At 38.4% G+C, this 25,580-nt stretch overlaps 1 protein-coding gene across 1 annotated transcript in view; it reads right to left on the minus strand.

Moving 5' to 3' along the window:
* Positions 1-4,065, minus strand: part of SLCO6A1 (solute carrier organic anion transporter family member 6A1) — a 144,462-nt gene extending 140,397 nt beyond the window's left edge. The window contains exon 1 of the mRNA XM_026454255.1: positions 3,520-4,065. Within this exon, the coding sequence (XP_026310040.1) occupies positions 3,520-3,886 (367 nt within the window). The 5' untranslated portion in view covers positions 3,887-4,065. The remainder of the gene's footprint in view (positions 1-3,519) is intronic.
* Positions 4,066-25,580: the final 21,515 nt, after the last annotated feature.

The raw sequence follows: 25,580 nt of genomic DNA on the forward strand, positions 1-25,580 counted from the left end.
TAACAGCATTATTTATACTAGTCAAAAAAATACAGAAACAACCCAAATGTCCATCAACTACTGAGTGGATATAGTGGATAAAATTCCATTCAATGATACTATTCACAATAAAAAAAAAACAAACTGTTAATACACACAACAACATGAATGAATCTCAAAACCATCAAGCTATTAAAAGAAGCCAGAAACAAAAAAAAAAACTAGAAACTGTATGATTCCATGTATATTAAATTTTAGGAAATGCAAGACTCTAATGACAGAAAGCAGGTTAAGGTAGGTAGGAGGTAGGAGCAGGAAGTGACTGCAAAGGAGCATGAAAAAACTTTTAGTGTGATGGAAAAGTTCTAAAATTGATTGCATTGGCCAGGCATGGTGGCTTTATGCCTATAATCCCAGCACTTTGGGAGGCAAGGGTGGGTGGATCATCTGAAGTCAGGAGTTTGAGACCAGCGTGGCCAACATAGTGAAATCCCATCTCTACTAAAAATACAACAAAATTAGCCGGGCATTGTGGCAGGCACCTGTAATCCCAATTACAGGGAGGCAGAGGTTGCAGTGAGCCAAGATCACATCATTGCACTACAGCCTGGGCAATAAGAGCAAGACTCAGTAGACTCAGTCTCAAAATTAATTAAATAAATTAATAATAAAATTGATTGCATTGGTGGTTGCATGTCTGTACATATTTACTAAAACTCATTGAATGACATACTTCGAAAAGTGTGAATTTTATTATATGTAAAGTATATCTAAATAAAGGAGAAGGAAGGATGGAGGGAGAGGGAGAAGAAGAGAGGAAGGGAGGGAAGAAAGGTCTGAGTCTGGTCATAAGGAAACATCAAATAGATCCAGATTGGAGTTCATCCTGCACTACAAAAAAAGCCATACTCTGTAAGACTTCCAAGGACATAAGACACAAGAAGAAAATATGAGGAAGTGTTACAGATTAAAGAAGACTTCTAAAATATGACAACTTAATGCAACGTATGTCCCTGTATAGAATTTTGGCCCCAAAATGAAAAGAAGACAATATTGAGACAGCTGGCAACATCTGGATGGGACCACCAGTTCATAATTGAATGGTAGTATTGTACTGATATTCCTGCCTGTGAGGAGTGTATGATGGTTATGTAAGAGAGTGTCTCACTTTGGGAAGTTGCACACTGGAGTAGTTAGCAGTAATGGTGCACCATGTCTGAAAAAGTGGGCATGTATAGGGAAAGAGAAGGTAAAGGAACAAATGTGGTAAAATGTTAACAGATGAAGAATCTGGTTCACTCACAGGGAAGCAGGTATTGTTTGTACTGCCTTTGCATCCCTTCTTTTATGTTTGAAATGATTTAAAAATTGTTTACAATGTAACTAAAAATAGATCAATTGACAAATAGAAAAACGAAGAGATATACCATTTTTATGAATGGAAGACTCAATATTATACCAAACTGAGCTAACTACCTATATGAAGTCAGTTAAGTTACAGAGCTAAAACCATATACTGTCAATCACTTGTTCAGAAACCTTCAATGGCTCCTCATTACCCATCTAATAAGGGGATTACACTAAATTAGATAATACTTGCAAAGCACCTTACTCATGACCCAACATAGTGGGAAGTAAATACCTTTTATATCCTTTCAGAATTCTGTCTGGTATTTAAAGGCCTTCATAATCTAGGCATAATCTGTCTTTTCTTTCCTTTTAAGATTCATTTATGCACTGAATACATATTTATTGAGTGTCTTCTATACCTCAGTCACTAAGAAGACATGATGGATAATATAAATATAATTACCCCCTTATGGTACCTAGATGAAACCATTATCTGGCCAAACTTGTCATTCACCGTTGTGAAACAAGCCTTTCTAAAACAAAACACTGATTCATTAACTCGCTTCCCTGTTCAACAGATACTCTTTAACTTCATTCTGGCTTTCAAAACTGTACCTAACTATACAGGCATAGTTCAAATGCTTGTTCTTCTAAGAAACTTCTTTGATAATCTCAAGACACACTCGATGACTATGTGTTTGTTTTTCTAATATGGGTCTTACCACGTACAGCCTTCTGATTGCACTTACTTAGACCTAGCATCTTAAAGCAAAAAAGAGAACAAGTTTGTCAAATTCCAATGCCATCATTGAAAAGAGACTAGTAAAGAATCTTGATGTAATAGGGGAGGTGAGAGCTGTGGCCAAGTAGAGAAGCATGCCAGGTCTAAAGGTGTTCAAATTCACCTTCTTCAAAATATGTGAGCAAAAATAACAGCCTCAAGTTTAGGTTCTCTGGTATAAATTCGTAGATGAGGAAACAAGACCCAATAGACAGTGGCTGAGTCAGAATGTCTCAAATTTATGAGCAGGAGCAGAAACCATTTAACGATCATAGACACCGTTTTCAACTTTATTTTAAACTCCAGGTGATTCAACCCAGAACTTCTCAGAGCTGGTGACAAAAAAACAATAAATGACTCAACAACACCTCTCTGCAGCTGGCTATCTGAAAGCGTGGCCCTCATCACCCACTATGTGTAGGAGGGACTGTGCCAAATCAGGTACTGGAGGAGGTGAGGCACTGAAGCTCCTGCCAGCCGGTTAACCTGTTTTTGAAACCACCTTTGCAAAAATTGTAACTGAAGAAATTATGACAGCGAAAGAGATTGGACCTAATCCACTCCTTCTTGCTTCTAACCTTTAAACTCCTTGTTCATTCCTGGGATTTAAACTCCTGGGCTTAGGTCGAACTAACTTTGGGAAGGAATTCATTTCATGGTTTGACTCTGAAACAAAATTGATAATAACCCTTTTCTGAAAAGATCCCCTTCTTGCCTGGGGACTAATCTGCCTTTGCAGTACTAACAAATCAGCTACAAGATTAGAAATTAAGGTTAGGGGTCATGCAGCCTCTGGCGCCAAAAGTCGGAACCTCCCCAAATTGCTCCCAGGGAAAACATCACTATTGTAAGACCTGAGATTGGTGCTTGAGATATTTTGCAGACCCTGCACCGGATGGATGAACTGACACCACCCAGACTGGCAATCTGGGTCAGCTACTTCTGCCATTCCACCCAGGAAGAGAAGATGGCAAGAAAACCTGACTTCGACCCCACTAGGATATCCCCCGGAACCTTAGAGAGGTTCCTGACCAACCTGATCAATCAGCACTCCCCAGTTCCCGAGCCGCTGACTGACAAATTATCTTTAAAAACTCTGATCCCATCCCAGAATGCTGGAGAGACTGATTTGAGCAATAATAAAATTCTGGTCTCTCGCACAGCCTGTTCTGCGTGCCTTACTCTTTCTTCATGACAATTCCCCTTTCTTAATAAATCTGCTCTGTCTAGGCAGCGGGCAAGGTAAACCCATTGGTGGCTAAACTTTGATCCGACAACGCCTTGAGAAGTCAGACAGCAGCCTCAGGCTGGGCCACCCCAGGGCGTCCTCTGCCATCCTCCCTCTCCCACCTCCTCCGGTGCGGCCCCCTGCTGCCCTCGCCACAACACCCCGCGTCCTTCAGGCTCACCTTGACATAAGACCAGGATACAGTAGAAAACCATGAAGCAGCGAATGTTATTGCAACACTCACAGCAGCGGCTGACTAGACAGCCCAAACCACAGGACTGCTCCAAACTGTCATCCAGTTCTCCCGGCTTCTTGGAAACTGAGGACTTGGCTTTTTTCCTTTTTCGGAAACCGCCCAACCTTACCAAGGCCTCTGGAAGTAGTCTCAGATACCGATATTTTTTCCTGGACTTCGAGGACTTCGAGGACTTCGGGGTTTCCCTGGCCCCCGAGTCCTTAGCAGGCCGGGACCGCGCGGCCTCCCGCGGCTCTACTCCTCCTGGGTCTTCATACCGGTCCCCAGAGCGCCGGGCGACGCCTTCGGACATGGCTCACTCTCGGCGCCCCCTGGCGACGCGGCCCGAGTGCTCTCGGCAGCCCGTCCTGTCTGGGCCAACCCAAAGGTTTGGGCCCTGGCGAGGGCGTCGAAGGACTCAGTGGCCACAACGGGCTCCCGCAGCCTAAGCCTCCAGAGCGAACGTTTCTCCTAGGGCAGGAGGCAAACGTCCTCGCCGGGGGTTGACAGTTGAGAACTTCCAAGGCTGTTTTCCTTCTTTTCTTCCACGTGCGGAAGGAGAAAAAAAAATTTAAAAAAAAGCTAAAAGTAGGTTTTGATAACTGCTAACACAGACAAGGAGCACCAGAGTAATTTTAATGGCAGTCAAAGATTGCCAGTACTTATTTATTAAATAATACTCATTAGGAAGCATGGAAAAAAAAAAGTGGAACTCTCTGTCCCCAGTTTCCCCAGACTTACTTATTGTGGTGGCTTTCCAACTGGAAAATCTCACTAGAAACAACCTGAAAATTGTTGAAGGACCAGGAGAGAGCAGAAGATATTGGAAAAACAAACAAACAAACAAACAAACAAAAAACAGTTTCACCACAGTAAAAGATTTGGAGGCACAAATATCAGAAATCAATGTCCAAATGAATGTCCTTAAGTGAAGTGTTTTACACATAGAAACGATTGTCCTAGAAACTCTATCCCAACTCCAGAACAGAAAAGATTATTATTTTCCACCTTAAATGAGGGCATGAGAACCAGAGGATTATTTTTTCAGGTAAAAAAAGTTTATAGAAGAAAAAGAATGTAAGTGAAGAGTAGAAGAGTAGTAGGATATGAAAAGTGGCTTTTTTTTTTTTAAGGAAAATGCAACTTCTTATTGTTTTTCTTTTCTTAGTCTGATATATAAGCTCTTTAGGCCATGCATATGCGGAGGGTGACTTTCCAGGAGAGGTGGCATTATCTTCTCTCCTATGGATTAGACATTGTGGTGCCAAAAACAATTCAGCTCTTCAACAAGATTCTGTGCTGCTCCAATAGTGCTGGCCTGGTAGATCAGGGAACGAAGAATTAAGAGCCACTGACCTGAAGCCTGAGATTGACTCTACATTGCTTCATGATAATAAATATAAACAAACAAACAAACAAACAAACAAAAATCGTAGGATTCCTAGGAGGTAGGAAAGACAGTGGAGAGTGGTGGACTCTTATTCTTGTGCTTCAAAACCAGAATGGGTACTGTTTGGGTGGAGAGAGGAAAAGACAACTCCATTAAAAATGAGTGGTACTGGGAATTTTGCTTCTACCCAGAATATAGAAAGCCAAATAAAATGTAGCCCCCACCCCAATAATAACAACAACAACAAAGCTGGATAATATGAAAAAATATTTCTTTTTCACCAGAGAGCTACATTTCTATAGCTATGGTTGCTGTAAAGCAACTAGGCAAATTGATTCTAAAGGACAACAAGCCCCTCAGAAAAGGGATGGGACACACAAACCATTTTGCTTTTCAAAGAGCACAGAAGGAAGAGCAGTAGCAAAGGAAGATAGAAACACTTGAAATGTTAATGAATTCTTAAAGACCCAGGGAAGCTTAACAGTTTAGAAACCTTAGAAGCCTAAGAAACAAGGGGAGTCTACACCCATTTACCAGATCTTTGCTTAAGAGAAGAAAGCATTTGGTGGTGGTGGACTGTCACTGAGAAAGAAGGAATACTTACCCTCCCACCTCCATTGACCCTTCTGCTATCCAAAGCAAAAGCAGTTTGCCTCTGGGATTGAGGCAGGAAACTCTCATGCCCTCCAGTCTGTGACAAAGCTTATCTGTTACAGAAGAAAAAACCCACTGAAGGAGGAGCAGCAAACCATCCTGTCCTATGGCCTACCTTAAGATTGACTGCCACCAGAGAGAGGGATAGAAATAAAAACAGTCTGCCAAAAAGAGAGGAACCGGAACTTCATTTCTTCCCAAGAACCCCACTGAAACAAGGCAAAGCCCAAACTTTGAAGTTCAGGCATTCGGGGCCTGTGCAAAATTGAGGCTGGACCAGGGGCAACTTAGCCTCTGCCTCGATGAGGAGTTTTTGCATGAGTGAAAAAACAACAGCACTCCACCAATATAGGTAAGTCAAGAGAGCAGAGGGAAACCCTACCTGTGGTGCAAGCATAGAGGACCTGCTGAAAGCTAAGGGTGGAGTGGAAACACTGACAAACACACCTTCAACATTCTTTGATCAGCATATTTTTATTACATAATATAGGACACTAACATCCAGCTACAAAAATTGTAGTCTAAGTATTTAAGTAGAAATTGTGAATATTTGTTTACCTTGCTCATTTAAACTTAGTAAACATCACACTTAATTCATGTTGGCTACCTTTATGATAGTACCATGCATGATAGAATTTCATGGTATGAATTTACTATAATTTAACCACTTTCTTTTATATTGATGGCTATTGGGTTGTTTTTCAATTTTTGCTCTGACCAGACTGAAATTAACATGGTTGTATGTATTTTCCTGAAAGACAGATGACTGATTTAAAAAAAAAAAAACTTTTTATAGCAGATGTCGGTCAGAGTTATAAAACTATCCCAATTTCAGAAATATTAAATGTGAAAAAAATTATCTTTGAATCTTAAAATGTATGCATATTAATTGCATGTTTCCTAAAAGTTAGCAAGTAATTATCATATAACATTTCAATACAGGCAATGAAATATAGCTACCAACTAAAGCATTCCCTGATGAGTTCAGCAATCCAAGTGCTTAAGATAGTCAAGAAACCAGCTTAAACTAAACAATGAATGTTTATGAGGTGCTGTTTTATATTCTCTATGTAATATCTATTTCAGCTAAAAGCTCTAAACATGTAGGAAGAACTACTCACTAAAGTAACATATTGATGATAATTCATGTAATCCTTTTAGCAAATGAGCCTATAAAGTAGATAAACAACATGATGGTGCTAATTATTATAATGTGGCTTTATATAGGATGACCTCAACTATTAAGAGATATAGAACTATTTTCTCTTTTAGTAAATGGTCCTCATTTGCTTTGCTTTCCTGGTAAATGATTTTTACTTCCTCCATGATAGACAATAGTGACATTTTTCTACAACTTCTAATATGCTACCACCTATAATTATGTAGTGACGCTTATTACATCTTTCCTATACAATGTAAGATTTACAGGCTCTGTGTTGAAACTAATGTTAGATATCTGGGTGCTATAATTACTATTTTTCTTGATGACTACAGGCTTTTTATTTTACTTTATTTTGCGTTTTGCTTTCTGTGAATCTTTTTAGTTTATTGAGATTAGAAGTTTAACTGCTAGATAAGTAAAATGCTGCATAATTTTTTAAATCCAGAAGAAAACAAAGGCAGCTGGAGGAAAGGGGCGGGGACATGAAAGAAAGAAGTATTATATGTAATGAATAAAGTACAGACTTTGTTTAGTTGATATGTGATTTGGGGTAAGTCTTTTAAACATTCTGACCCTTAATTCTTCATTTGTAAAATTAGAATAATAATTATCCCATTTGAAAAATTACTGTAAAGATTAGAAGCAATGTATTAAAAGTATCTAACTCATTTTTGGCATATGCTTAAACAAAGATAGTTATGTTTCAAATTATTAGAATAATGAGCCACTATATTAAAAAGTAACTACTGTTATATATACCTCCCTACAAGTCAGACCCTCATTGGTGGGTACAGATTTACCAACTGAGGGGGAAAACCTATCAGCAAATGTTCTCACAAAAGGCTGTAGAGAGAGGGCTACACTTCAGATTATCTGTAATGAACTGGTAGAAGTCACATAAGTAACAATGTTTGCAAGAGGCATAACAGCCTAAGTTGATGTTTCTTGTGAGGTACATTAGACCTTTGTTTGTTTATTTATTATTTATTTATTTATTTATTTATTTATTTATTTATTTATTTATTTTGACATAGAGTCTCACTCTGTCACCCAGGCTGGAGTGCAGTGACCCAATCTCAGCTCACTGCAACCTCTGCCTCCTGGGTTCAAGTGATTGTCCTGCCTTAGCCTCCTGAGTAGCTGGGACTACAGGTGTGTGCCACCACACCTGACTTTTTTTTTTTTTTTTTTTGTATTTTTTGTAAAGATGGGGTTTCACAATGTTAACCAGGATGGTCTCAATCTCCTGACCTTGTGATCCACCTGCCTTGGTCTCCCAAAGTGCTGAGATTAGAGGTATGAGCCACCACACCTGGCCCATTAGAGGTAATGTTTAAGACACTTAGAAAGAAAATCAAGTGCTGTGACAATAAGTTGTAAAGCTTCATGAAGTAGCTTCAGGGACAACAAATTACCCTGATGGGGAGAGAGCTAGAATCAAAAGTGGAATAATATTTAGATGCCAAGAAATGGTTTCCTACCTGAGACCTTTATGGAAGCAGAGGGCACTCAGAAGAAACTGGGAGACCTGGGGTCTTACAATTAAGAAATGTGTAAACATTGAAATAAACATTATATGGTTTGGCTGTGTCCCCATCCAAATCTCATCTTGACTTCCCATGTGTCATGGGAGGGACCTGCTGGGGCAGTTTCCCCCTTACTGTTCTCATGGCAGTGAATAAGTCTCACAAAATTTAATGGTTTTATAAGGGGTTTCTGCTTTCACTTCTCTCTCATTCTCTCTTGCCACCACCAGGTAAGAAGTGCGTTTCACGTTCTGCCATGATTGTGAGGCCTTCCCAGCCACGTGGAACTGTAAGTCCATGAAACCTCTTTCTTTTGTAATTTACTCAGTCTCAGTATGTCTTTATTACCAGTGTGAAAGCAAACTAATACAGTAAATTGGTACCAGTAGAGTGGGGCACTGGTGAAAAGATAGCCGAAAATGTGGAAGCAACTTTGGAACTGGGTAACAGGCAGAGGTTGGAACAGTTTGGAGGGCTCAGAAGAAGACCAAAAAAAGTGGGAAAGTTTGGAACTCCCTAGAGACTTGTCGAACGGCTTTGACAAAATTGCTGATAATGATATGGACAATAAAATCCAGACTGAGGTTCTGTCAGTTGGAGATAAGGAACTTGTTGGGGACTGGAGCAAAGGTGACTCTTGTTATGTTTTAGCAAAGAAACTAGTGACATTTTGCCCCTGCCCTAGAGGTTTGTGGAACTTTGAACTTAAGAGAGATGATTTAGAGTATCTAGCAGAAGAAATTTCTAAGCAGCAGAGTATTCAAGAGATGACTTGGGTGTGTTAAAGGCATTCAGTTTTAAAAGGGAAACAGAGCATAAAAGTTTGGAAAATTTGCAGCCCGACAATGTGATAGAAAAGAAAATCCCATTTTCTGAGGAGAAATTCAAGCCAGCTGCAGAAATTTGCAAAAGTAACGAGGAGCCAAATATTAATCACCAAGACAATGGGGAAAATATCTCTAGGGAAAGTCAGAGACCTTTGTGGAAGCCCCTCCCATCACAGGCCCAGAGGTTTAGGGGGAAGAAATGGCTTTGTGGGCCAGGCCCAGGGTCCCCATGCTGTGTGCAGTCTAGAGACTTGGTGCTCTGTGCCCCGGCTGCTCCAGCCATGACTAAAAGTGGCCAACATATAGCTCAAGCTGTTGCTTCAGAGGGTGGGAGCCCCAAGCCTTGGAAATGTCCATGTAGTGTTAAGCCTACAGATGCACAGAAGTCAAGAATTGAGGTTGGGAACCTCTGCCAAGATTTCAGAGGATATATGGAAACACCTGGATGCCCAGGTAAAGTTTGCTGCAGTGAGGGGTGCCTCATGGAGAACCTCTGCTAGGGCAGTACAGAAGGAAAATGTGGAGTTGGAGCTCCCACACAGAATCCCTGCTGGGATACTGCCTAGTAGACATGTAAGAAGAGGGCCACAGTCCTCCAGCCTCCAGAATAGTAGATCTATTAAGAACATGCACCGTGTGCCTGGAAAAGCCACAGACACTCAATGCCAGCCCATGGAAGTAGCTGAGAGGGGGGCTATACCCTGCAATCATTAAAAAAAAGCATTTAAATGACTTTAAATCACATTTTTAAAAAAGTAACTCTAACAGAAGTATACTTCTAAAGGTCCTCTTCATTATCTGTCTTCTCATTCACCTGTTTATTACTTCATTTATTGACCTCTTAAATGATCTAATATCTTCAACTTCAATCCACTCTACCATTTTACACACTGAATTTCTAGGCATCACTACCTAATGAGTAAAAATAGTTTCATGTTTTGAATTAGTCCATTTTCATGCTGCTGATAAAGACATACCCCAGACTGGGAAGAAAGTTGCCCAAAGCTGTGGGAGCCCACCTCTTGCATCTGCATGACCTGGATGTGAGACATGGAGTCAAAGAAGATCATTTTGGAGCTTAAAGATTTGACTGCCCCACTGGATTTCAGATTTTTGTGGGGCCTGTGGCCCCTTTGTTCTGGCTAATTTCTTCCATTTAGAATGACTTTATTTACCTAATACCTGTACCCCCATTATATCTAGAAAGTGACTAACTTGCTTTTGATTTTACAGACTTACAGGTGGAAGGGACTTCCCTTCTCACAGATGAGACTTTGGACTGTGGACTTTTGAGTTAATGCTGAAATGAGTTAAGACTTTGAGGTACTGTTGGGAAGGCATGATTGGTTTTGAAATGTAAGGACATGAGATTTGGGAGGGGCCAGGGGCGGAATGACATGGTTTGGTTCTGTCCCCACGCAGATCTCTTCTTGAATTCCCATGTGTGGTGTGAGGGACCAGGTGGGAGATAATTGAATCATGGGGGCAGTTTTCCTTATACTGTTCTTGTGGTAGTGAATAAGTCTCATGAGATCTGATGGTTTTATAAGGGGTTTCCACTTTCACTTCTCTCTCATTCTCTCTTGCTGCTGCTATGTAAAAAGTACGTTTTGCCTTCCACCGTGATTGTGAGGCCCCTCCAGCCATGTGGAACTGTAAGTCCATTAAACCTATTTTTCTTCCCAGTCTCAGGTACATCTTTATCAGAAGCATGAAAATGGACTAATTCAAAACACGAACCTATTTTTACTCATTAGGTAGTGAAGCCTAGAAATTCAGTGTGTAAAATGGTAGAGTGGATTGAAGTTGAAGATATTAGATCATTTAAGAGGTCAATAAATGAAGTAATAAACAGGTGAATGAGAAGACTGATGATGAAGAGGACCTTTAGAGTTATATTTCTGTTAGAGTTACATTTTTTTTAATGTGATTTAAAGCTATTTATAATGATTGCTAAGTGGAATGCTAAAGTTTTAAAACAAGTAAAGCATTAAAAAATAAGTATTTTTGAAGAGAGAGTCTTCTGACACTTCTTACAACAGTAAGGAAGATTTTACTGAAGACTATCATAATATAGGAGAGAAACTGTCCTCAACTCTCATGAATACAACAAAAACAAGCAAGGATTTATAAGCTAAACAGCAGATTGAGGGTGTCAGTGGACGGAAAATTATTAACAGGAGATATCAAAGGTAGGGGGATTCTTTCTAAACTGACTTAACAGGATTCTTGCTAAAGGCAGGCCAAGGACTTAGATATCAAGTGTGTGGGATGAGGAACTTGATCAGTTATGAAGGTTGATCAGACATTGAAGATCTGATGACTTAGCAGGATCCTTTGCTAAGTCTGATTTAGACAGGTTGAAGACAGAGCCCAAGGGTGAGGCCTACACAAAAAGAGGGCTCAATAGAGTCTGTTTAAAGTTTAATCGAAGAGTCTTTGTCAGTATGTATATTTAATGGTTTGCTTTTTGCACTGTTAACATTTGGTTTATGGTACCTGAAATAAATCTGTTTCAATATACAGGTACTTTTGAAGATAATACCTTAACAAGTTTTGAAAATAACATGTCTCATTGATGTGTTGAAAAGCTTTTCAGCCAAATAATAAATTTATTGAATAAAGCTCCTCAGCCAATACCACTGCTAACACCTTCATAGCAGTAAGGGAGAATGGACAGCAAAGGGAGTCAGGGAAGTATACTTTAAGGGTTTTGGGTGCTAGAGTTAGTCACAGGGTAGTCATGTCAGGGATTGGTCAGAACTGGTGAACTATGCAGGTTTTGGCACATTAAGTGATTGAATTTTCAAAACACGTTAACAGTATGGGGAGTTACTGTTGGATCAGTTTGCATGTATCAGGGTACAAGACCTACAGACATATGGGTCCTAAAGAATAGACGTTAAAAGAGATTGACTTTAAGAGATCAATGTGGTCTGTAGTCACGGTTTGTTTGGGTAAGTTTATCTGATTTGCTAGTGCATTTTGCAAGTTGTGGTTTCTGTCGATATCCTTAGCCCTCCCTTACCAATTAGCTGCCAGTAGGGATTCCCCTTTTCCTCTACTTTATCAGAGGTAGGAATGTTTTCAAAGATTTAAATTGCGGCCGGACACGGTGGCTCACGCCTGTAATCCCAGCACTCTGGGAAGCTGAGGCAGGCAGATCATGCGGTCAGGAAATAGAGACCATCCTGGCTAACAAGGTGAAACCTCATCTCTACTAAAAATACAAAAAATTAGCCGGGCGTGGTGGCAGGCGCCCGTAGTCTCAGCTACTAGGGAGGCTCAGGCAGGAGAACGGCGTGAACCCCGGAAGCGGAGCTTGCAGTGAGCCAAGATCGAGTCACTGCACTCCAGCCTGGGTGACAGAGCGAGACTCACTCTCAAAATCAATCAATCAATCAATCAATCAATCAATAAAATTAATTTGCTGCCATCTAGAGGGCATATACTTTTATTCTTAGACTAAGTCTAAAAGAAATGGATTTCCACATTTAAAGTAGATTTCATCTTCTGTTACTTTTGTTACTTATGTTTTCTTTCTAGAAAATATTTTCAATTGTTTTTAATCATAAAGTTATTTAACATTCCCAATTTTGTTTCCAGTACTCTATGAGAGTTGAACTAGTGTTATTGATTATGAACAGTACACAACAATGTATCTTTGTTTATATTGTGGTAACATTTTTTTTTTTTTTTTTTTTTTTTTTTGAAACAGAATCTCACTCTGTAGCCCAGGCTGGAGTGCAGTGGCCGGATCTCAGCTCATTGCAACCTCTACCTCCCGGGTTCAAGCGATTCTCCTGCCTCAGCCCCTGAGTGACTGGGATTACAGGCGCACACTACCACATCCAGCTAATTTTTGTATTTTTAGTAGAGATGGGGTTTCACCATGATGATCAGGCTGGTCTCGAACTCCTGACCTCATCATCTGCCCACCTCGGCCTCCCAAAGTGCTGGGATTACAGGCGTGAGCCACCGTGCCCAGCCTGTGGTAACTTTTTAACTGTGCACAGTATATTTGTAAAACGATTTCTAAAGCAAAATGAAATGGGGTTCATGGGAAAAGCTCTCCTTTTTGCAGAATTTAGGGATGAGTCATGAATAGAGAAAGATCTTTGGAAGGTCAAGGAAGAGAGAAATACTGAAAAAGTATTGACACAAATGCAGGAACGGAGTAGAAATATATATACACAAAATAACATTTAAAAAACCTGAAGATTATTTAATTGCAACTACAAATTTGCTAAATAAAGAGAAATACAGAATACAATGAGAATATACAAGAAGATCTGCCCTAAGCCAGAGGATTAAAAAAGATTCCCTCAGTAATCATTTAAGCTAAGAGCCATCGAATGATTAAGAATTTTCTAAGCCAAGGACTAGGTATAAGAAGAAGAGAGGGAACAGCTTATATGGCAGAAAAGAACATTGCACCTTCAAGGAATTGAGAAAAGACCAATGTCGTTAGAGTCAAATGTGCACGACCATTGGTCATTGGTCATGTAAACATTAGAGGCAGAGCAATGGAAATTCATCAGTCACCGAGGACACAATCACACAACATGTGTATTCTCTTGCATTATTCTAGCTGTAGTGAGCAACCAGTAAGAGGATTGGCATGGATCAAGAAAACATACAGGGTGATATAGTTATCTTACTAAGATTTCATACATACTCTATGAAGATAACTATATTGTATAGTCAAGTCTCCCTCTAGGAATATCCAAATCTCTTCATCACATTTATTTTCCTTTTCTCCAACCCTAGGAGGGAGAGAACACATATTGTTCTCTAGATGTTCTCCTCAGAGAAACTCTTAATGTTTATGCAGTCACCTTGCATACCTGTGAGGCTTTCAGGCCTTTTGAAACTAAAGCCAGAAAACTCAATTTATTCTGTCAGCATGTTTACCTCTTCATAACTTTTCTCTGCGGTAATGAGCAAAGAGCAAGCTTTTTCCTTTTATGGGAATAAGAAAGGGAGGAAAATATACCAATATTTATTGGCTATTACAAAAGTGTCATCCAAGTATAGATAATTCTATATATTCAACAAACTTCAAACATAAATAGTATGGTTCTGATAATGAATTCCAATTCTTATTTAAATAATAGAAGTTTTAAGACAAACGTACACAACTGAATGGTATAAAATTGCTGTTATACATTTTTTGTCATCTAAAAAAGAGTCATTTGTGTACAGTTTGACCCAGAGTTTAGAATTTCCATGTTCTTTACCTATAATTTTCTATAAACTCACATTTTAAGAACCAAGGCATTAGCAACTGCATTTCAATACCTCTAGCCCTATAAACGTAACTGTCTCAAACCTTTAAAAAACTAGATATTATGAAAGTCATCTTCTTCTAAGTATATTCTGTAAAGTGTTCTCTCTTTGCAGTGGAAGAGTTTTCTAGCCATGTTTCTTAGGACTACAACTTTTTATTGGATATGATCTCAAAAACATCCTCCACTGTGCAGAAATCATTGATTTAGATGCTTCTTTTACTACAAAGTTTAAATCTAATATGCCCTTCCCCCTCACTACCATGTAGTGGTCCATTATATAAAGGCTATGTACATCACTAGTCTTCAATATAAATAATTCAAGTCTCCATCCTGCTTGGATGTAGGAAACCCACAGCTTTACCAGTTTCACTTTCTCCATGAATTTCTTGGATGTTTCTGAAGGATATTAATGCATTTTATAAATCCCTAATGTGAACCTATGATTTTTTTAAATGATACAATCACCACTCATACAAAAAATCAGTAGGGTCAAATATTTATTTATCACATTAATTAGGGTATCAGCAAGATCATGAGACAGATTCAAAAGTAATTCAGGAAAGCAAAGTATTTATAATGACTTAAAGACAAAAGAGTCGAATAAGAATTCTAATTTAAATTGGCTAATGCTAATATCAATTGGTTAATATCAGGCAATAAAACTGTAACTTTCAGGAGTCATCTTTTTTATAGGAAATCACTTGCATCTCTTGAATAAAATTCATTTCTATTACTATCAGAAAAGAACCATTTGTATCAGTTTTCATAAGTTAGTGTTATAAGTTATAAGTTACCTTCACAGAGGCAAAACAATTCTGTTCATTCTAAATAGAAAGTCAAAGAAAAGTACTAACCCCTAGAGAATCAGATAATACCATGTAGCCTCTGATGGACAGTACCCAGCATGAACCTGAAAGAATACCCGATAATCTTATTTGCCTGTTTCCAAGATTTTGATACTTTTTCTTAACATTTGCTTAACATCTGAGCTGCTGATTCCAGTAAGAAAGACACAGCACACATCTTCTGAAGGTTGCCACTAACTGACCTGAAACTAGCCGTGACCAGGTTGTTACCCATCTCTCCCAACAAGTTAATCCTAAGTATAGAGTCCAACCAAAGTAGTCTACCATTTTGATTTGTCCAGGTCTGAGCGATTTCCTGAAATATGAGATTTTTCAATACAAAAGTGGGAAATCCCAGGCAAACCAGGACAAGTTGGTCATCCTAATACAAGCCTCTTCCTTAATTCCACAAAGAACAAGGAACCCCAAAAAGTAATGTAACATAAAGCTAAATTTTACTTAAACCTTTGGGATATTACAATATAGAATTACCATATCAAGAAGAAGAGGAAAACTCAAAACCAGACATTACATACTCCCAGCACCCTCTGCGTCAAAGCATTCCAATGGAACTCCTTGAGGATATCTCTGCCCCTAGTCTCCAAACTTTTGCCATATTAGATTTAACTTCTCCACACACAGGAGTATCCTTCAGCATAATTGTCTGGACTAAGATTCAGAACCAGGACTCCCAAGGACTCTAGAAGGAGATAAAATGGGGAGTTATTAGTATTATTATTATTATGAAAGAAAATAAATTTCAGAGAGCTGGCTTCATTGCTAAGTAAGAAAAAAGTTTATTTATAATGTGGAATAATTCCACATTTTTTATTATGGTATATTTCTATTCCAGAATGGGATATTAGCTTACCTTAGGAAAAGCCCTATTAAAATATTTATATTTCTCCCCTAAAACAAAGAATATAACTGATCTCAAAGGTAAATTCAAGTTTATCCACTTATAGAGACAAAAAATTCCTTGCAGTTCTGAAGTTGCAGAATTCTCCCCCACTTAATATGTGGTGATTTGTATTTTTCAAAGTTGGCTTCAATAATATAACCTGCCCGTCATGTTCTCTCATGATGTGACATTGATAGGTCCCCATCAAAAGTTGGCATCCCCATCAAAAGGTGGCATCTGTGTGTCTTCCCCTTGAATCCGGGCTGCCTTGTGACTACAGCCAGAGTGATGCACTCTGACTTCTGATGCTAGGTCATAAAGGGATTTGAGAACCACCATCCTCAATTAAAAATATGTACACATAAATTCAAAAATAATTTTTAAAAATCGTGACACGGACATGACAAGCTAAGAATTGTGTTCACATACAGAAGTAGATATGAATGAAAGATTTCTTGGCTCTAACCATCCCTAATTATTCTTAATACTTTCACCTGAAAATTCAATTAAGTTCTCCTTCAATTTTGTTGAAAGCAAAATATTGGAAATTGCCAAACTTGCAAAAATATTTTTAATTATTACCACCATTCATTATTTCACCACTAACAACACCATTTCATATAGTTCCTTTGTTTGGCATAGGAACATTTATGCATTTAGTGAAAACAGCACAGTAAGATTCCGGATGAGTAAGAGGTGTGCCTTACATTGGAGTGTGGAAAAGAAAGGCTGTGAAAAGAGAGAGGAAAACAGGCATGACACTCTGGCATGCCTCCTCCTCCAGCCTCAAGTTCTCAGGAACAGTACACGCAGAGTTCAGGTTCAGAAAATGGATTTCCTTCAAACAGTCCACAACTTTAAAAATGTTCATGTCCCAGGTTTAGGCTGCTGTATTAACTTATTTTATTCTTAAAACAATGCCATGAAGTAGCTGCTTTTAATTTATTTTACAGATGAGAACATTTAGATAAAGACAATGTTGCATTACTTGCCCACGGTCACAAACTTACCAACTGGCAAAGCCAGGATATACATCCAAGTTATTTCTAAACCCCACATTCTCTGGCATTATCCAGTGTGCCCCTAAAATACTAACAATACAAACCACATGTCTTAGTCTGCTCAGGACAGTATAACAAAGTACCACAGACTGGGTGGCTTAAGCAGCAGAAATTTATTTCTCATTGTTTTGGAGACTGGAAAGTCCAAGATTCCGGTGCCAGCATACTCTGTTTCTGGTGAGGCCTCTCTTCCTGGCTTGCAGATGCCCATCTTCTCACTGTGTCCTCACATGGCCTTTTGTGAACATGAAGAATAAAGAGATCTTTCTCTCTTCCTCTTCTTATAAATCCCAAAGTCCTGCTGCATTAGGACATGCCCTTCCCCCTGCTTATGACCTTATTTAATCTTAATTATCTCCTAAAAGTTTTGTCCCCAAATATCATCACACTGTGGGTTAGGACCTCAACATATTAATTGGGGGTTGGGGATACACAAGCATTCAGTTCACAAAACTACATATCAGAATAAAAGAAAAGGTAGGAAGAAAATAATGGATGTTAAGTGAAAATAAAGGAAATTACAACTGTCAGGAAAGAAGGGACAGCCACAAATCGGCATATTTCTTTCCCTGTTCTTGCTCTAAGATCTCATCTGTCTTATTGTCCCAAGAGCAGAACTAAAGAAAAAGTACAATTAGTGTTCTTTGGGAGATGAAAACCCTGAATTAATGTAATTGCAAATCATGGAAGATGTTTTCCTTTACTCACAAGGAAAGAAGTAAATTAGCTCCTTGCGATCTTTTTTCCTCAGATAGGAAATGGCAATTTTACTTACATTTTCCTAATTTAGTAGTTTTTCTTAGCGATCTGTTCTTTCTTTAAAAAAAGACTTCAAAAAGAGTTCACTTTAAAGTGCCAATAATCTTTAAAATTTAATATTTGAGTAGTAAATTGAACTAAGCTCTCAGTTGGAGTAATTTTTTTCTGCACCACAGTAAAAAATAATTTGGTTTTGGAAACAGAATCTTCAGGTTCATGCTTTCATTAATTTCTGAATCTGTGTTTTCATCCATGAATTTATTAGATGGCATTGGTATAACAAGTCCAGAACCTTAGCTGAAACTGTACTATAAATCTAGGGCATTCCACAGTAAAATAGCATCTCTAGGGAAACCATCTTCCTGTAAATAATATTAACCTTACGAGCATAGGGAAACTCCATTATCCACAGTCTCAAAGACAGTAGATTTAGCCACAATCTAGTGTATCTCAATAGCAATTCAACAGACTATTGCAAGTTTTTGTTGCAAAGCAGCTGTCACTGACAGCTCAGGTAAAGTCTCACTCATCTGAAATAATGAAAAAAACAATTGGTCAATAATAGTATGAGCCACAGCATGGTAAGTGTTGCTTATATACTGTGCCTGATTTTGTCACCCCGATTTCTGCCCATACCCATGCTTGTCAATGAAGAAACAGAAAGAGAAGGAGAGAAAGAAAGAGACCAGGACATTTTGGGCCTAAAGTGAGGGGACAGTGAGTTTAAACGGCTAGTACATTGCATGTAGTGAGAATCAGGCTCATTATTCCATTACTTTCAGATTTGGGATGCTATTGTTTACTTGTGTGTCCAACAGGGTAATCAATTTTTTTAACTATAAACAACATAGAGATATGTATTGCTATTTAAATTTCTATTTTTTGTCTATTTATGTTTGTAATTTTTCCTAGAATGTCAGAGCATTAATACTGTCAGTTGAAATTCCTGTTCTGCTGCTATTAATTTTTAACATATCACAGCCTGTTTTCTTATCTCTACCATATGAACAATAATGCCTTACTATGACTTTGTACTGGGTATGAATTAAAATTAAGTGTATGAAACATCTACTGTGGTGCAAAGGACTCATAAATAATGATGATAATGTTCATAACTAGGATCAGCTAGAAATCTATAGGCCAAGTCCCTCATGCAGTACACGGCACAGGGTTGGAGCTCAGTATAGGCATACATATGTGTGTTGTTATTCAAGAGGCAGGGCACTTCCTGGTCAAGTTTTAATTTGGACACAAAGGATACACTAATGTGAACCTATGTATTGGAAATCATTGTCCTGCTGTGAAGGGAAAAATGTGACTCTCCCACCTTGTCAGTTCTCTAGCATGTGCACCCCAGTGTCTTATTCATGTACAGATCATAGAATCAGGGCCACAGATCTCACTGTGAAGATGGGCATAATGATATGGACTAAGGCAAGGTTTAGGAACAGTCCAGTAGATCGAAGCCAGGAAAGAAATGTAGTGGGCAGAGTTGTGACAGACTGAGGCTTACAAGAGCTTGATCTGGAGTTCAGGAGAGGCATAAGCAATAATATGAATAGTTCAGATCTCAAGAATTGTTTCAGAAGTAAATCTCAGCATTAAAAATCCCATTCAATATTAGTGATATTCTTTCTTGCTCTTGGGTTCTAGGTGCAGGGTTTGCTGGGTTGGGGTGAATCACCAAATGGTAAGACCTCAGTCAGGGGGTATTGATATGAGCTCAAGTTAGAGAAGGGCTTTAGGAAAACCTATCAGGTGTCAATACACATTAGAAATCAAGTCTTCCAAAAGAGAGTGGGAGTCCTTTGGATCATCACCAGTTGCTATGATCCTCTACGCAAACCCATGGAGCTATGGAGAAAGGAGTGTGAATGTACTAGAGTAGAAATATGTGCGTGAGTATATTGTAGGCAACCAGTGCTAGTATATCTTTTAAACAGGAGTGAATTAGCCTACATGATCAGGGATTAGTTGGAGACCTTAGTATATAAGGGGCCCCGAATGTTGGAAGACAAATCTCCTTGGGTCTGTCTCATTTCTGTATATCTTATATGAAATGAACACATTGAAGGGTTTAAACAAATTAAGGGTATAGAAGCATGATTCTAAACACCTGATGTTAAGTATTCATGGAAGATAATGAAAAAAAGCATTTAACTGTAAGATAAAATAATTTTTTCTCTGACTACTTATTTGCAATTTATCTCAAAATATACAATATGAAGAATCCCAAATAGCAGTTTCATCTAAAGAATAAAGGAAAGGCAAGGAAGTTCCTGGTAGTGAATAATATATTCTAAATGACAGTGAAAGATTTATCAGGTAATTGGCATAGTTCAGATAAAAATAGGAACATTTAGGTTCAGCTAGGGAGAAGTCAACAAATTAAGATGAATAATGATCTTTTAAATGAGGTTAAATTTAGATTTCATATAATTGTTAAATGAGAATAGGGAAAGATTCCCTTAGATATGGAACATGCTGTGTGTTCTGTTATTTAAGGTCTAAAGCTTATTAACTTTTGGACAGAATTCTGCTTCTACAGAGGCTACATATTGCTTTTCAACGTTTCTTTTTGTTTGTTTTTGCATGAACCCATCATCTCTCATTTATTTGCATTCCCTGGCATCTTATTATAATCTAACCTAATTGAAGTGTTTGCTTTGGAAGCCAGTGCTAATCAGGCAAAACAAACTTCATACTGACAGTTTCCCAATACCTGCATGTCATACCTCACTAAACCCAGGTGAATTTCAAACCAAAGCAGGCAGTGTTTCAGCAGCGCTGTCAGAAGGTTTCACTCCTGAAATGTCAAAGGACAAAGATTAGCGATATTTTGTGAAAGGACAAATAAGTGCATGTGGGTTACCACGAGTTTAACAAGTTTAACTCTTGACAAAAGGAAAAAATAAATATTAAATGTATATATTGAATTAACAGGTCACACTGGAAAGGTGTGTGTGTGTGTGTGTGTGTGTGTGTGTGTGTGTGTGTGTGTGTATTAAATGCTATGGTTCTAATAGATGAAAAATTCTTCTCAGAAACATGTTACCTCGTTCTGCAAAAATATCCTCACATTTTTCTAAAGCCTCTGTCCAATCGACATCACACACATGAAATGTGAAAGAGTTGGCTTCTCTGTCTTGTTTTTAAGTAAACTGATACCGGTTTTAGTTTCTTTTTAATTTTAACTCTTCTTTTACCCATTGGTTATGATTCTTAATAATCACTTATCTATTCATTCAATAAGCATCCTTTACATAAAAGCCAATATATTACAATATATTACAGTAATTAAGAATATGGGTTTGAAAATCCATCTGCCTGGCTTTGTTTCTTGACTCCATTATTTACCAGTTCTATGCAGCGTTTTAGTGCCTTGGTTTCCTCAAATGTAATTAAAGGATAACAATACTATTTATCTTAAGAGGGCTTGCTGTATTAATTGAGGGATGCATCATTCCTAGCCTAAAATGCTATAGGAGGAAAGGATAGGAATGAGAGTTAGGTCAGTGCAAAGCTATAAGGACTATGGACTGGGTAGATTTCCTTGGAACCAAGAGTATGTGGCAGACAAGTACTGGCATTCCAGGAAACAACAATGCGTGTAAAAGCATAATACCAGGTAAAAAGACAGCACATTTTGGGAGTTTCCAATACTTTGCTATGGCTGGAATAAAAATAAATCTAAAGGAATATGGAAGATAAGACTGGAGAAGAAAGGATGAACTCACGTGTTATCAGGCATGTTTTATTATACAGCATTACATTCACGACAGAGAGCTTAGAGTACAATAATTTCATTTTATTTATGTATTTATTTTTTGGGGACAGGATCTCACTCTGTCCCCCAGGCTGGAGTGCAGTGGCACCATCATGGTTCACTGAGCCCTCAAACTCTCTAGGCTCAGGTAATCCTCCCACCTCACCCTCCCTGGTAGTTGGGACTACAAGTATGCCCCACCACACCCAGCTAATTATTTTTGTATTTTTTGTAGAGATAGGATTTCACCATGTTGCCTAGGCTTGTTCCTGACTCCTGAGCTCAAGCTATCCTCCCACCTCAGCCTCCCAAAGTGCTGGGATTACAGGCATGAGGCACTGCACCCAGCCAATGTTTTCATTTTAAATTGAATAACTTTTATTAATCACAAGAAGCAATTTATGGTTCATCATAAATAATAAAAAAAGTATGTTTTCCTTTAAGTGAGATGATAAATAATAGGCAATGTCTTTATGATTAATCTTCATTGTCTTGCTCTCTGAGGAAATAAGAAAACAGGGCCCAGCAATGTCTATTACCGTTGTTCTCATCATGAAGAGTCTCAAAGAGACCTGAACACTTTAGAACCCCAAGAAACAATAACTTATCAGTGACATAGATTGTTTTTTCTCTTCTGCTAACTGAATCCTCTTTTTCTTTTGGGAATTGCTCTTTCCCTATTTGATGTGGTTCTAATAATGTGCTGATCCCAAGTTGACCAATCAAGCACCAGATGCTTCTGGAATTAATGACTACTCCAGGAGCAGACACATGACCCAAGCAGAGCCAAGCAGTTCTTTTCTGGAAATTAATGTACACTCTGCATGAAAGAAGATCTCCTTCAGAGATTGAGAGCCCTAACGATTATGTAATTTTGTCATTTTTAGGGTCAACATTGATGTCACATGTAGGCAGCCTACCTGAATCTAATAAAGAGTAAAGCAAAGACAAGAGATGGAGAGGGATTGTTTTTTAAAAAAAATGTCTTGAAAAAGTAAACTCCCAAACTGGCACTAACATTTAGAGTGCTCAGTTGTAACTACCAATAAATTTTATTTTTTGTTAAACTAACTTAATTAGATTTCTGACTTTAGCAACTAAAGATAGATCACATATCATATGGGACATGAAAACTTATATCAAGAAAACTGAGTAGACAGAATAAACACAGACATCGCTGCACATTTTGTCTATGGTAGTCCATTTCGTATATCTTGTTAAATTCTTCAAGAGGTAGTTTGACTATATATGTTTACTTTAAAAGGTCTTGGGAGAATTCAAAAAACAAAAATCCTGGCTCTAATAAAACTCATCTGTGTTTTCTAAAATCACTAGAAGCTATTATTTTCTGAGGATCCACATGAACCACAGGAAATAGGTAAGGTGATTTAAGGGTATAGATGTTGAGACCCCTCCACAAGGGTTTGCAGCTAGGTTTTGCCACTTGCTAGTGATGGGACCTTGAGCAAGTGACGTAACCTCTGTGTGCTTCAGTTTTCTCTTCTATAAAATGGAGATAATAATTGTTCCTACCTCATTAGGCTACTGTGAGGATTAAATAAATGGGTTAGTATATGTAAGAGGCTTAGAGAAATGCTGGGCACATAATAAATATTATACAAATATTGAAAAGATAACATATAGTGATAGTTTTGTGTTTTTTTTTTGTTTGTTTGTTTGTTTTTGAGATGGAGTCTCACTCTATCACCCAGGCTGTAGAGCAGTGGCAGGATCTCGGCTCACTGTAAGCTCCGCCTTCCAGGTTCACACCATTCTCCTGCCTCAGCCTCCTGAGTAGCTGGGACTACAGTAGCCGCCACCACGCCCGGCTAGTTTTTTGTATTTTTAGTAGAGACGGGGTTTCACTGTGTTAGCCAGGATGGTCTCGATCTCCTGACCTCATGATCTGCCCACCTCGGCTCCCAAAGTGCTGGGTGCCACCGCACCCAGCCATAGTGATAGGTTTTAAGATGTTGTGTAAAACTGCAATATACTTTCTGTTAAATAAATAAATGACAGTAATAATAACCTTTGTTAAATTATTGTCACTAAAATTTCTGTTAAATGATGGATTTTGGATTAATATATTTTATATAACTGGTTCTGGCTCTTTGAATTATAAACTCCTTTGTATGCTTTTTAAGAGTTATCTAGGTTTTTTTTTTTTAAAAAATAACATCTAATGTGCATGCTTAATCAGAATTACTGGACAAGTAAATTGCTTCCTAAGAACTTTAAGGAAGACAACAGAAATCACCAATTTAATTAAGAGCTAGAAGTCAGTGGAGATAATTACACAGGCCCTTCTATAGTGAACTCTGACACGGGAAAATGACTTGGCAAGTCTTTGTCCAATTTTCAACAGTAAAATCAGTGATAGGGAATGAGCTACTCACCAAGTTCAGTAAGTAAACAGTTATTAGTCCACTGCAATCACGCCTGGGATCCATTACTTGTATTTGTAGGTAAGTATGTGGAAATTGCAGACCAACTTAGTTTAATATTTGCTAAAAATGAAGAAAAGAGATTAAGCATTGAGAAAAGGAGGCAGAAAACTGGCACTGTTCCTTACCACATAAGAGATTTTTATTAAAACATAATCCCTCTGTGTCTCAAGGCCTTACTTATGAAATAAATATAATTCTTACCCTGATTAACTCAAGGATTGCTATATTGATATATAGTTCAGCAGAAATAATTTTTATCAAAGTGTTTTTAAAGTTATGTGATGAGATTGCAAGCCTCCTCTTCTTCTATATAACTTAGTATCTTCCAGGTAATGTGGACCAAACACTTTTCCTGTAATAGTGCTAATTATTAAATCCTTGCTATGAAGCACATATCACTTCCATTTTATAATGAATACATGAAGAAACAAAATGTGAGATACAGGGAAATGAAAACATTCAGAAACTGGTAAAAAAAAAGACCCACACAGCACATGAGGGAGTCCAGATTCAAACACAGGTAGATCTATTATAAATATATTTCAATTACGTCTAACCCAAAATGGCTTCTGTGTTTTGTCAGCTACCCAGTCTCCTTTTCCCTTGGCTTCACCTCTGATTTCAGCCATGGCTGTGGTGATCAGTTAGGTGTTTGCTTTAATTCTCTTGGTGCTGATAGTGTCTCACCCCAAGCAACTGGTCAGGCTTTTACAGTTCTGTGCCCTGAGAGTCCTGAAGGGTCCCATTCAGCATACACACAATGGTAGCTGGGTGTAGTAACCCTCAGTGAGTGGCAAATGAGAGCCCAAGGCCAGACACCTCTTCCTGACCATCCTCAGGTGGACAATTCTGGAAGATATTCAGGGCCCTCCTCGGATGGATGGAGCCTCTATTACTGACAGAAATGACCAGCTCTGTAACTTACCTTGGTCTTGGCTTCTCTTGCCATCCTGTTTGACTTCACCCTCACTGCGGCTATCTGTAACTGCCTCCCAAATAACTACTGGCACACAAGTTCTTTTTCCAGGCTTTGCTTTCTGGAGGACCTCAATGAAGTGAACGAACCTAAAGAATTACAGGTGAGCAAGTTTCAACTAAATTAAGAACTCTTAATATCAAGCACTAATAAAGGAAAGAGCTTCATTATTTCACATCTTGTGAACAAAACAAAAAGTTAGACACGGGAGAAAGTATTCACCGTTGTGACCACAAGGAGAAAGAATTTCACCATCTGGATATTCTTCCTCAGGACCCATGGGGTAGTAATGAATACTGTGTTTATGAGCCCTTAAGACAAAAACTAGTCTCCATTGGGGTTCCATATTTATAGTTAATCTTGTTTTTACAGAGAATAATCTACAAGTAAACAAGTAGGGGG

The sequence above is a fragment of the Piliocolobus tephrosceles genome, chromosome 4, assembly GCF_002776525.5.
Source record: "Piliocolobus tephrosceles isolate RC106 chromosome 4, ASM277652v3, whole genome shotgun sequence".
NCBI lineage: Eukaryota > Metazoa > Chordata > Mammalia > Primates > Cercopithecidae > Piliocolobus > Piliocolobus tephrosceles.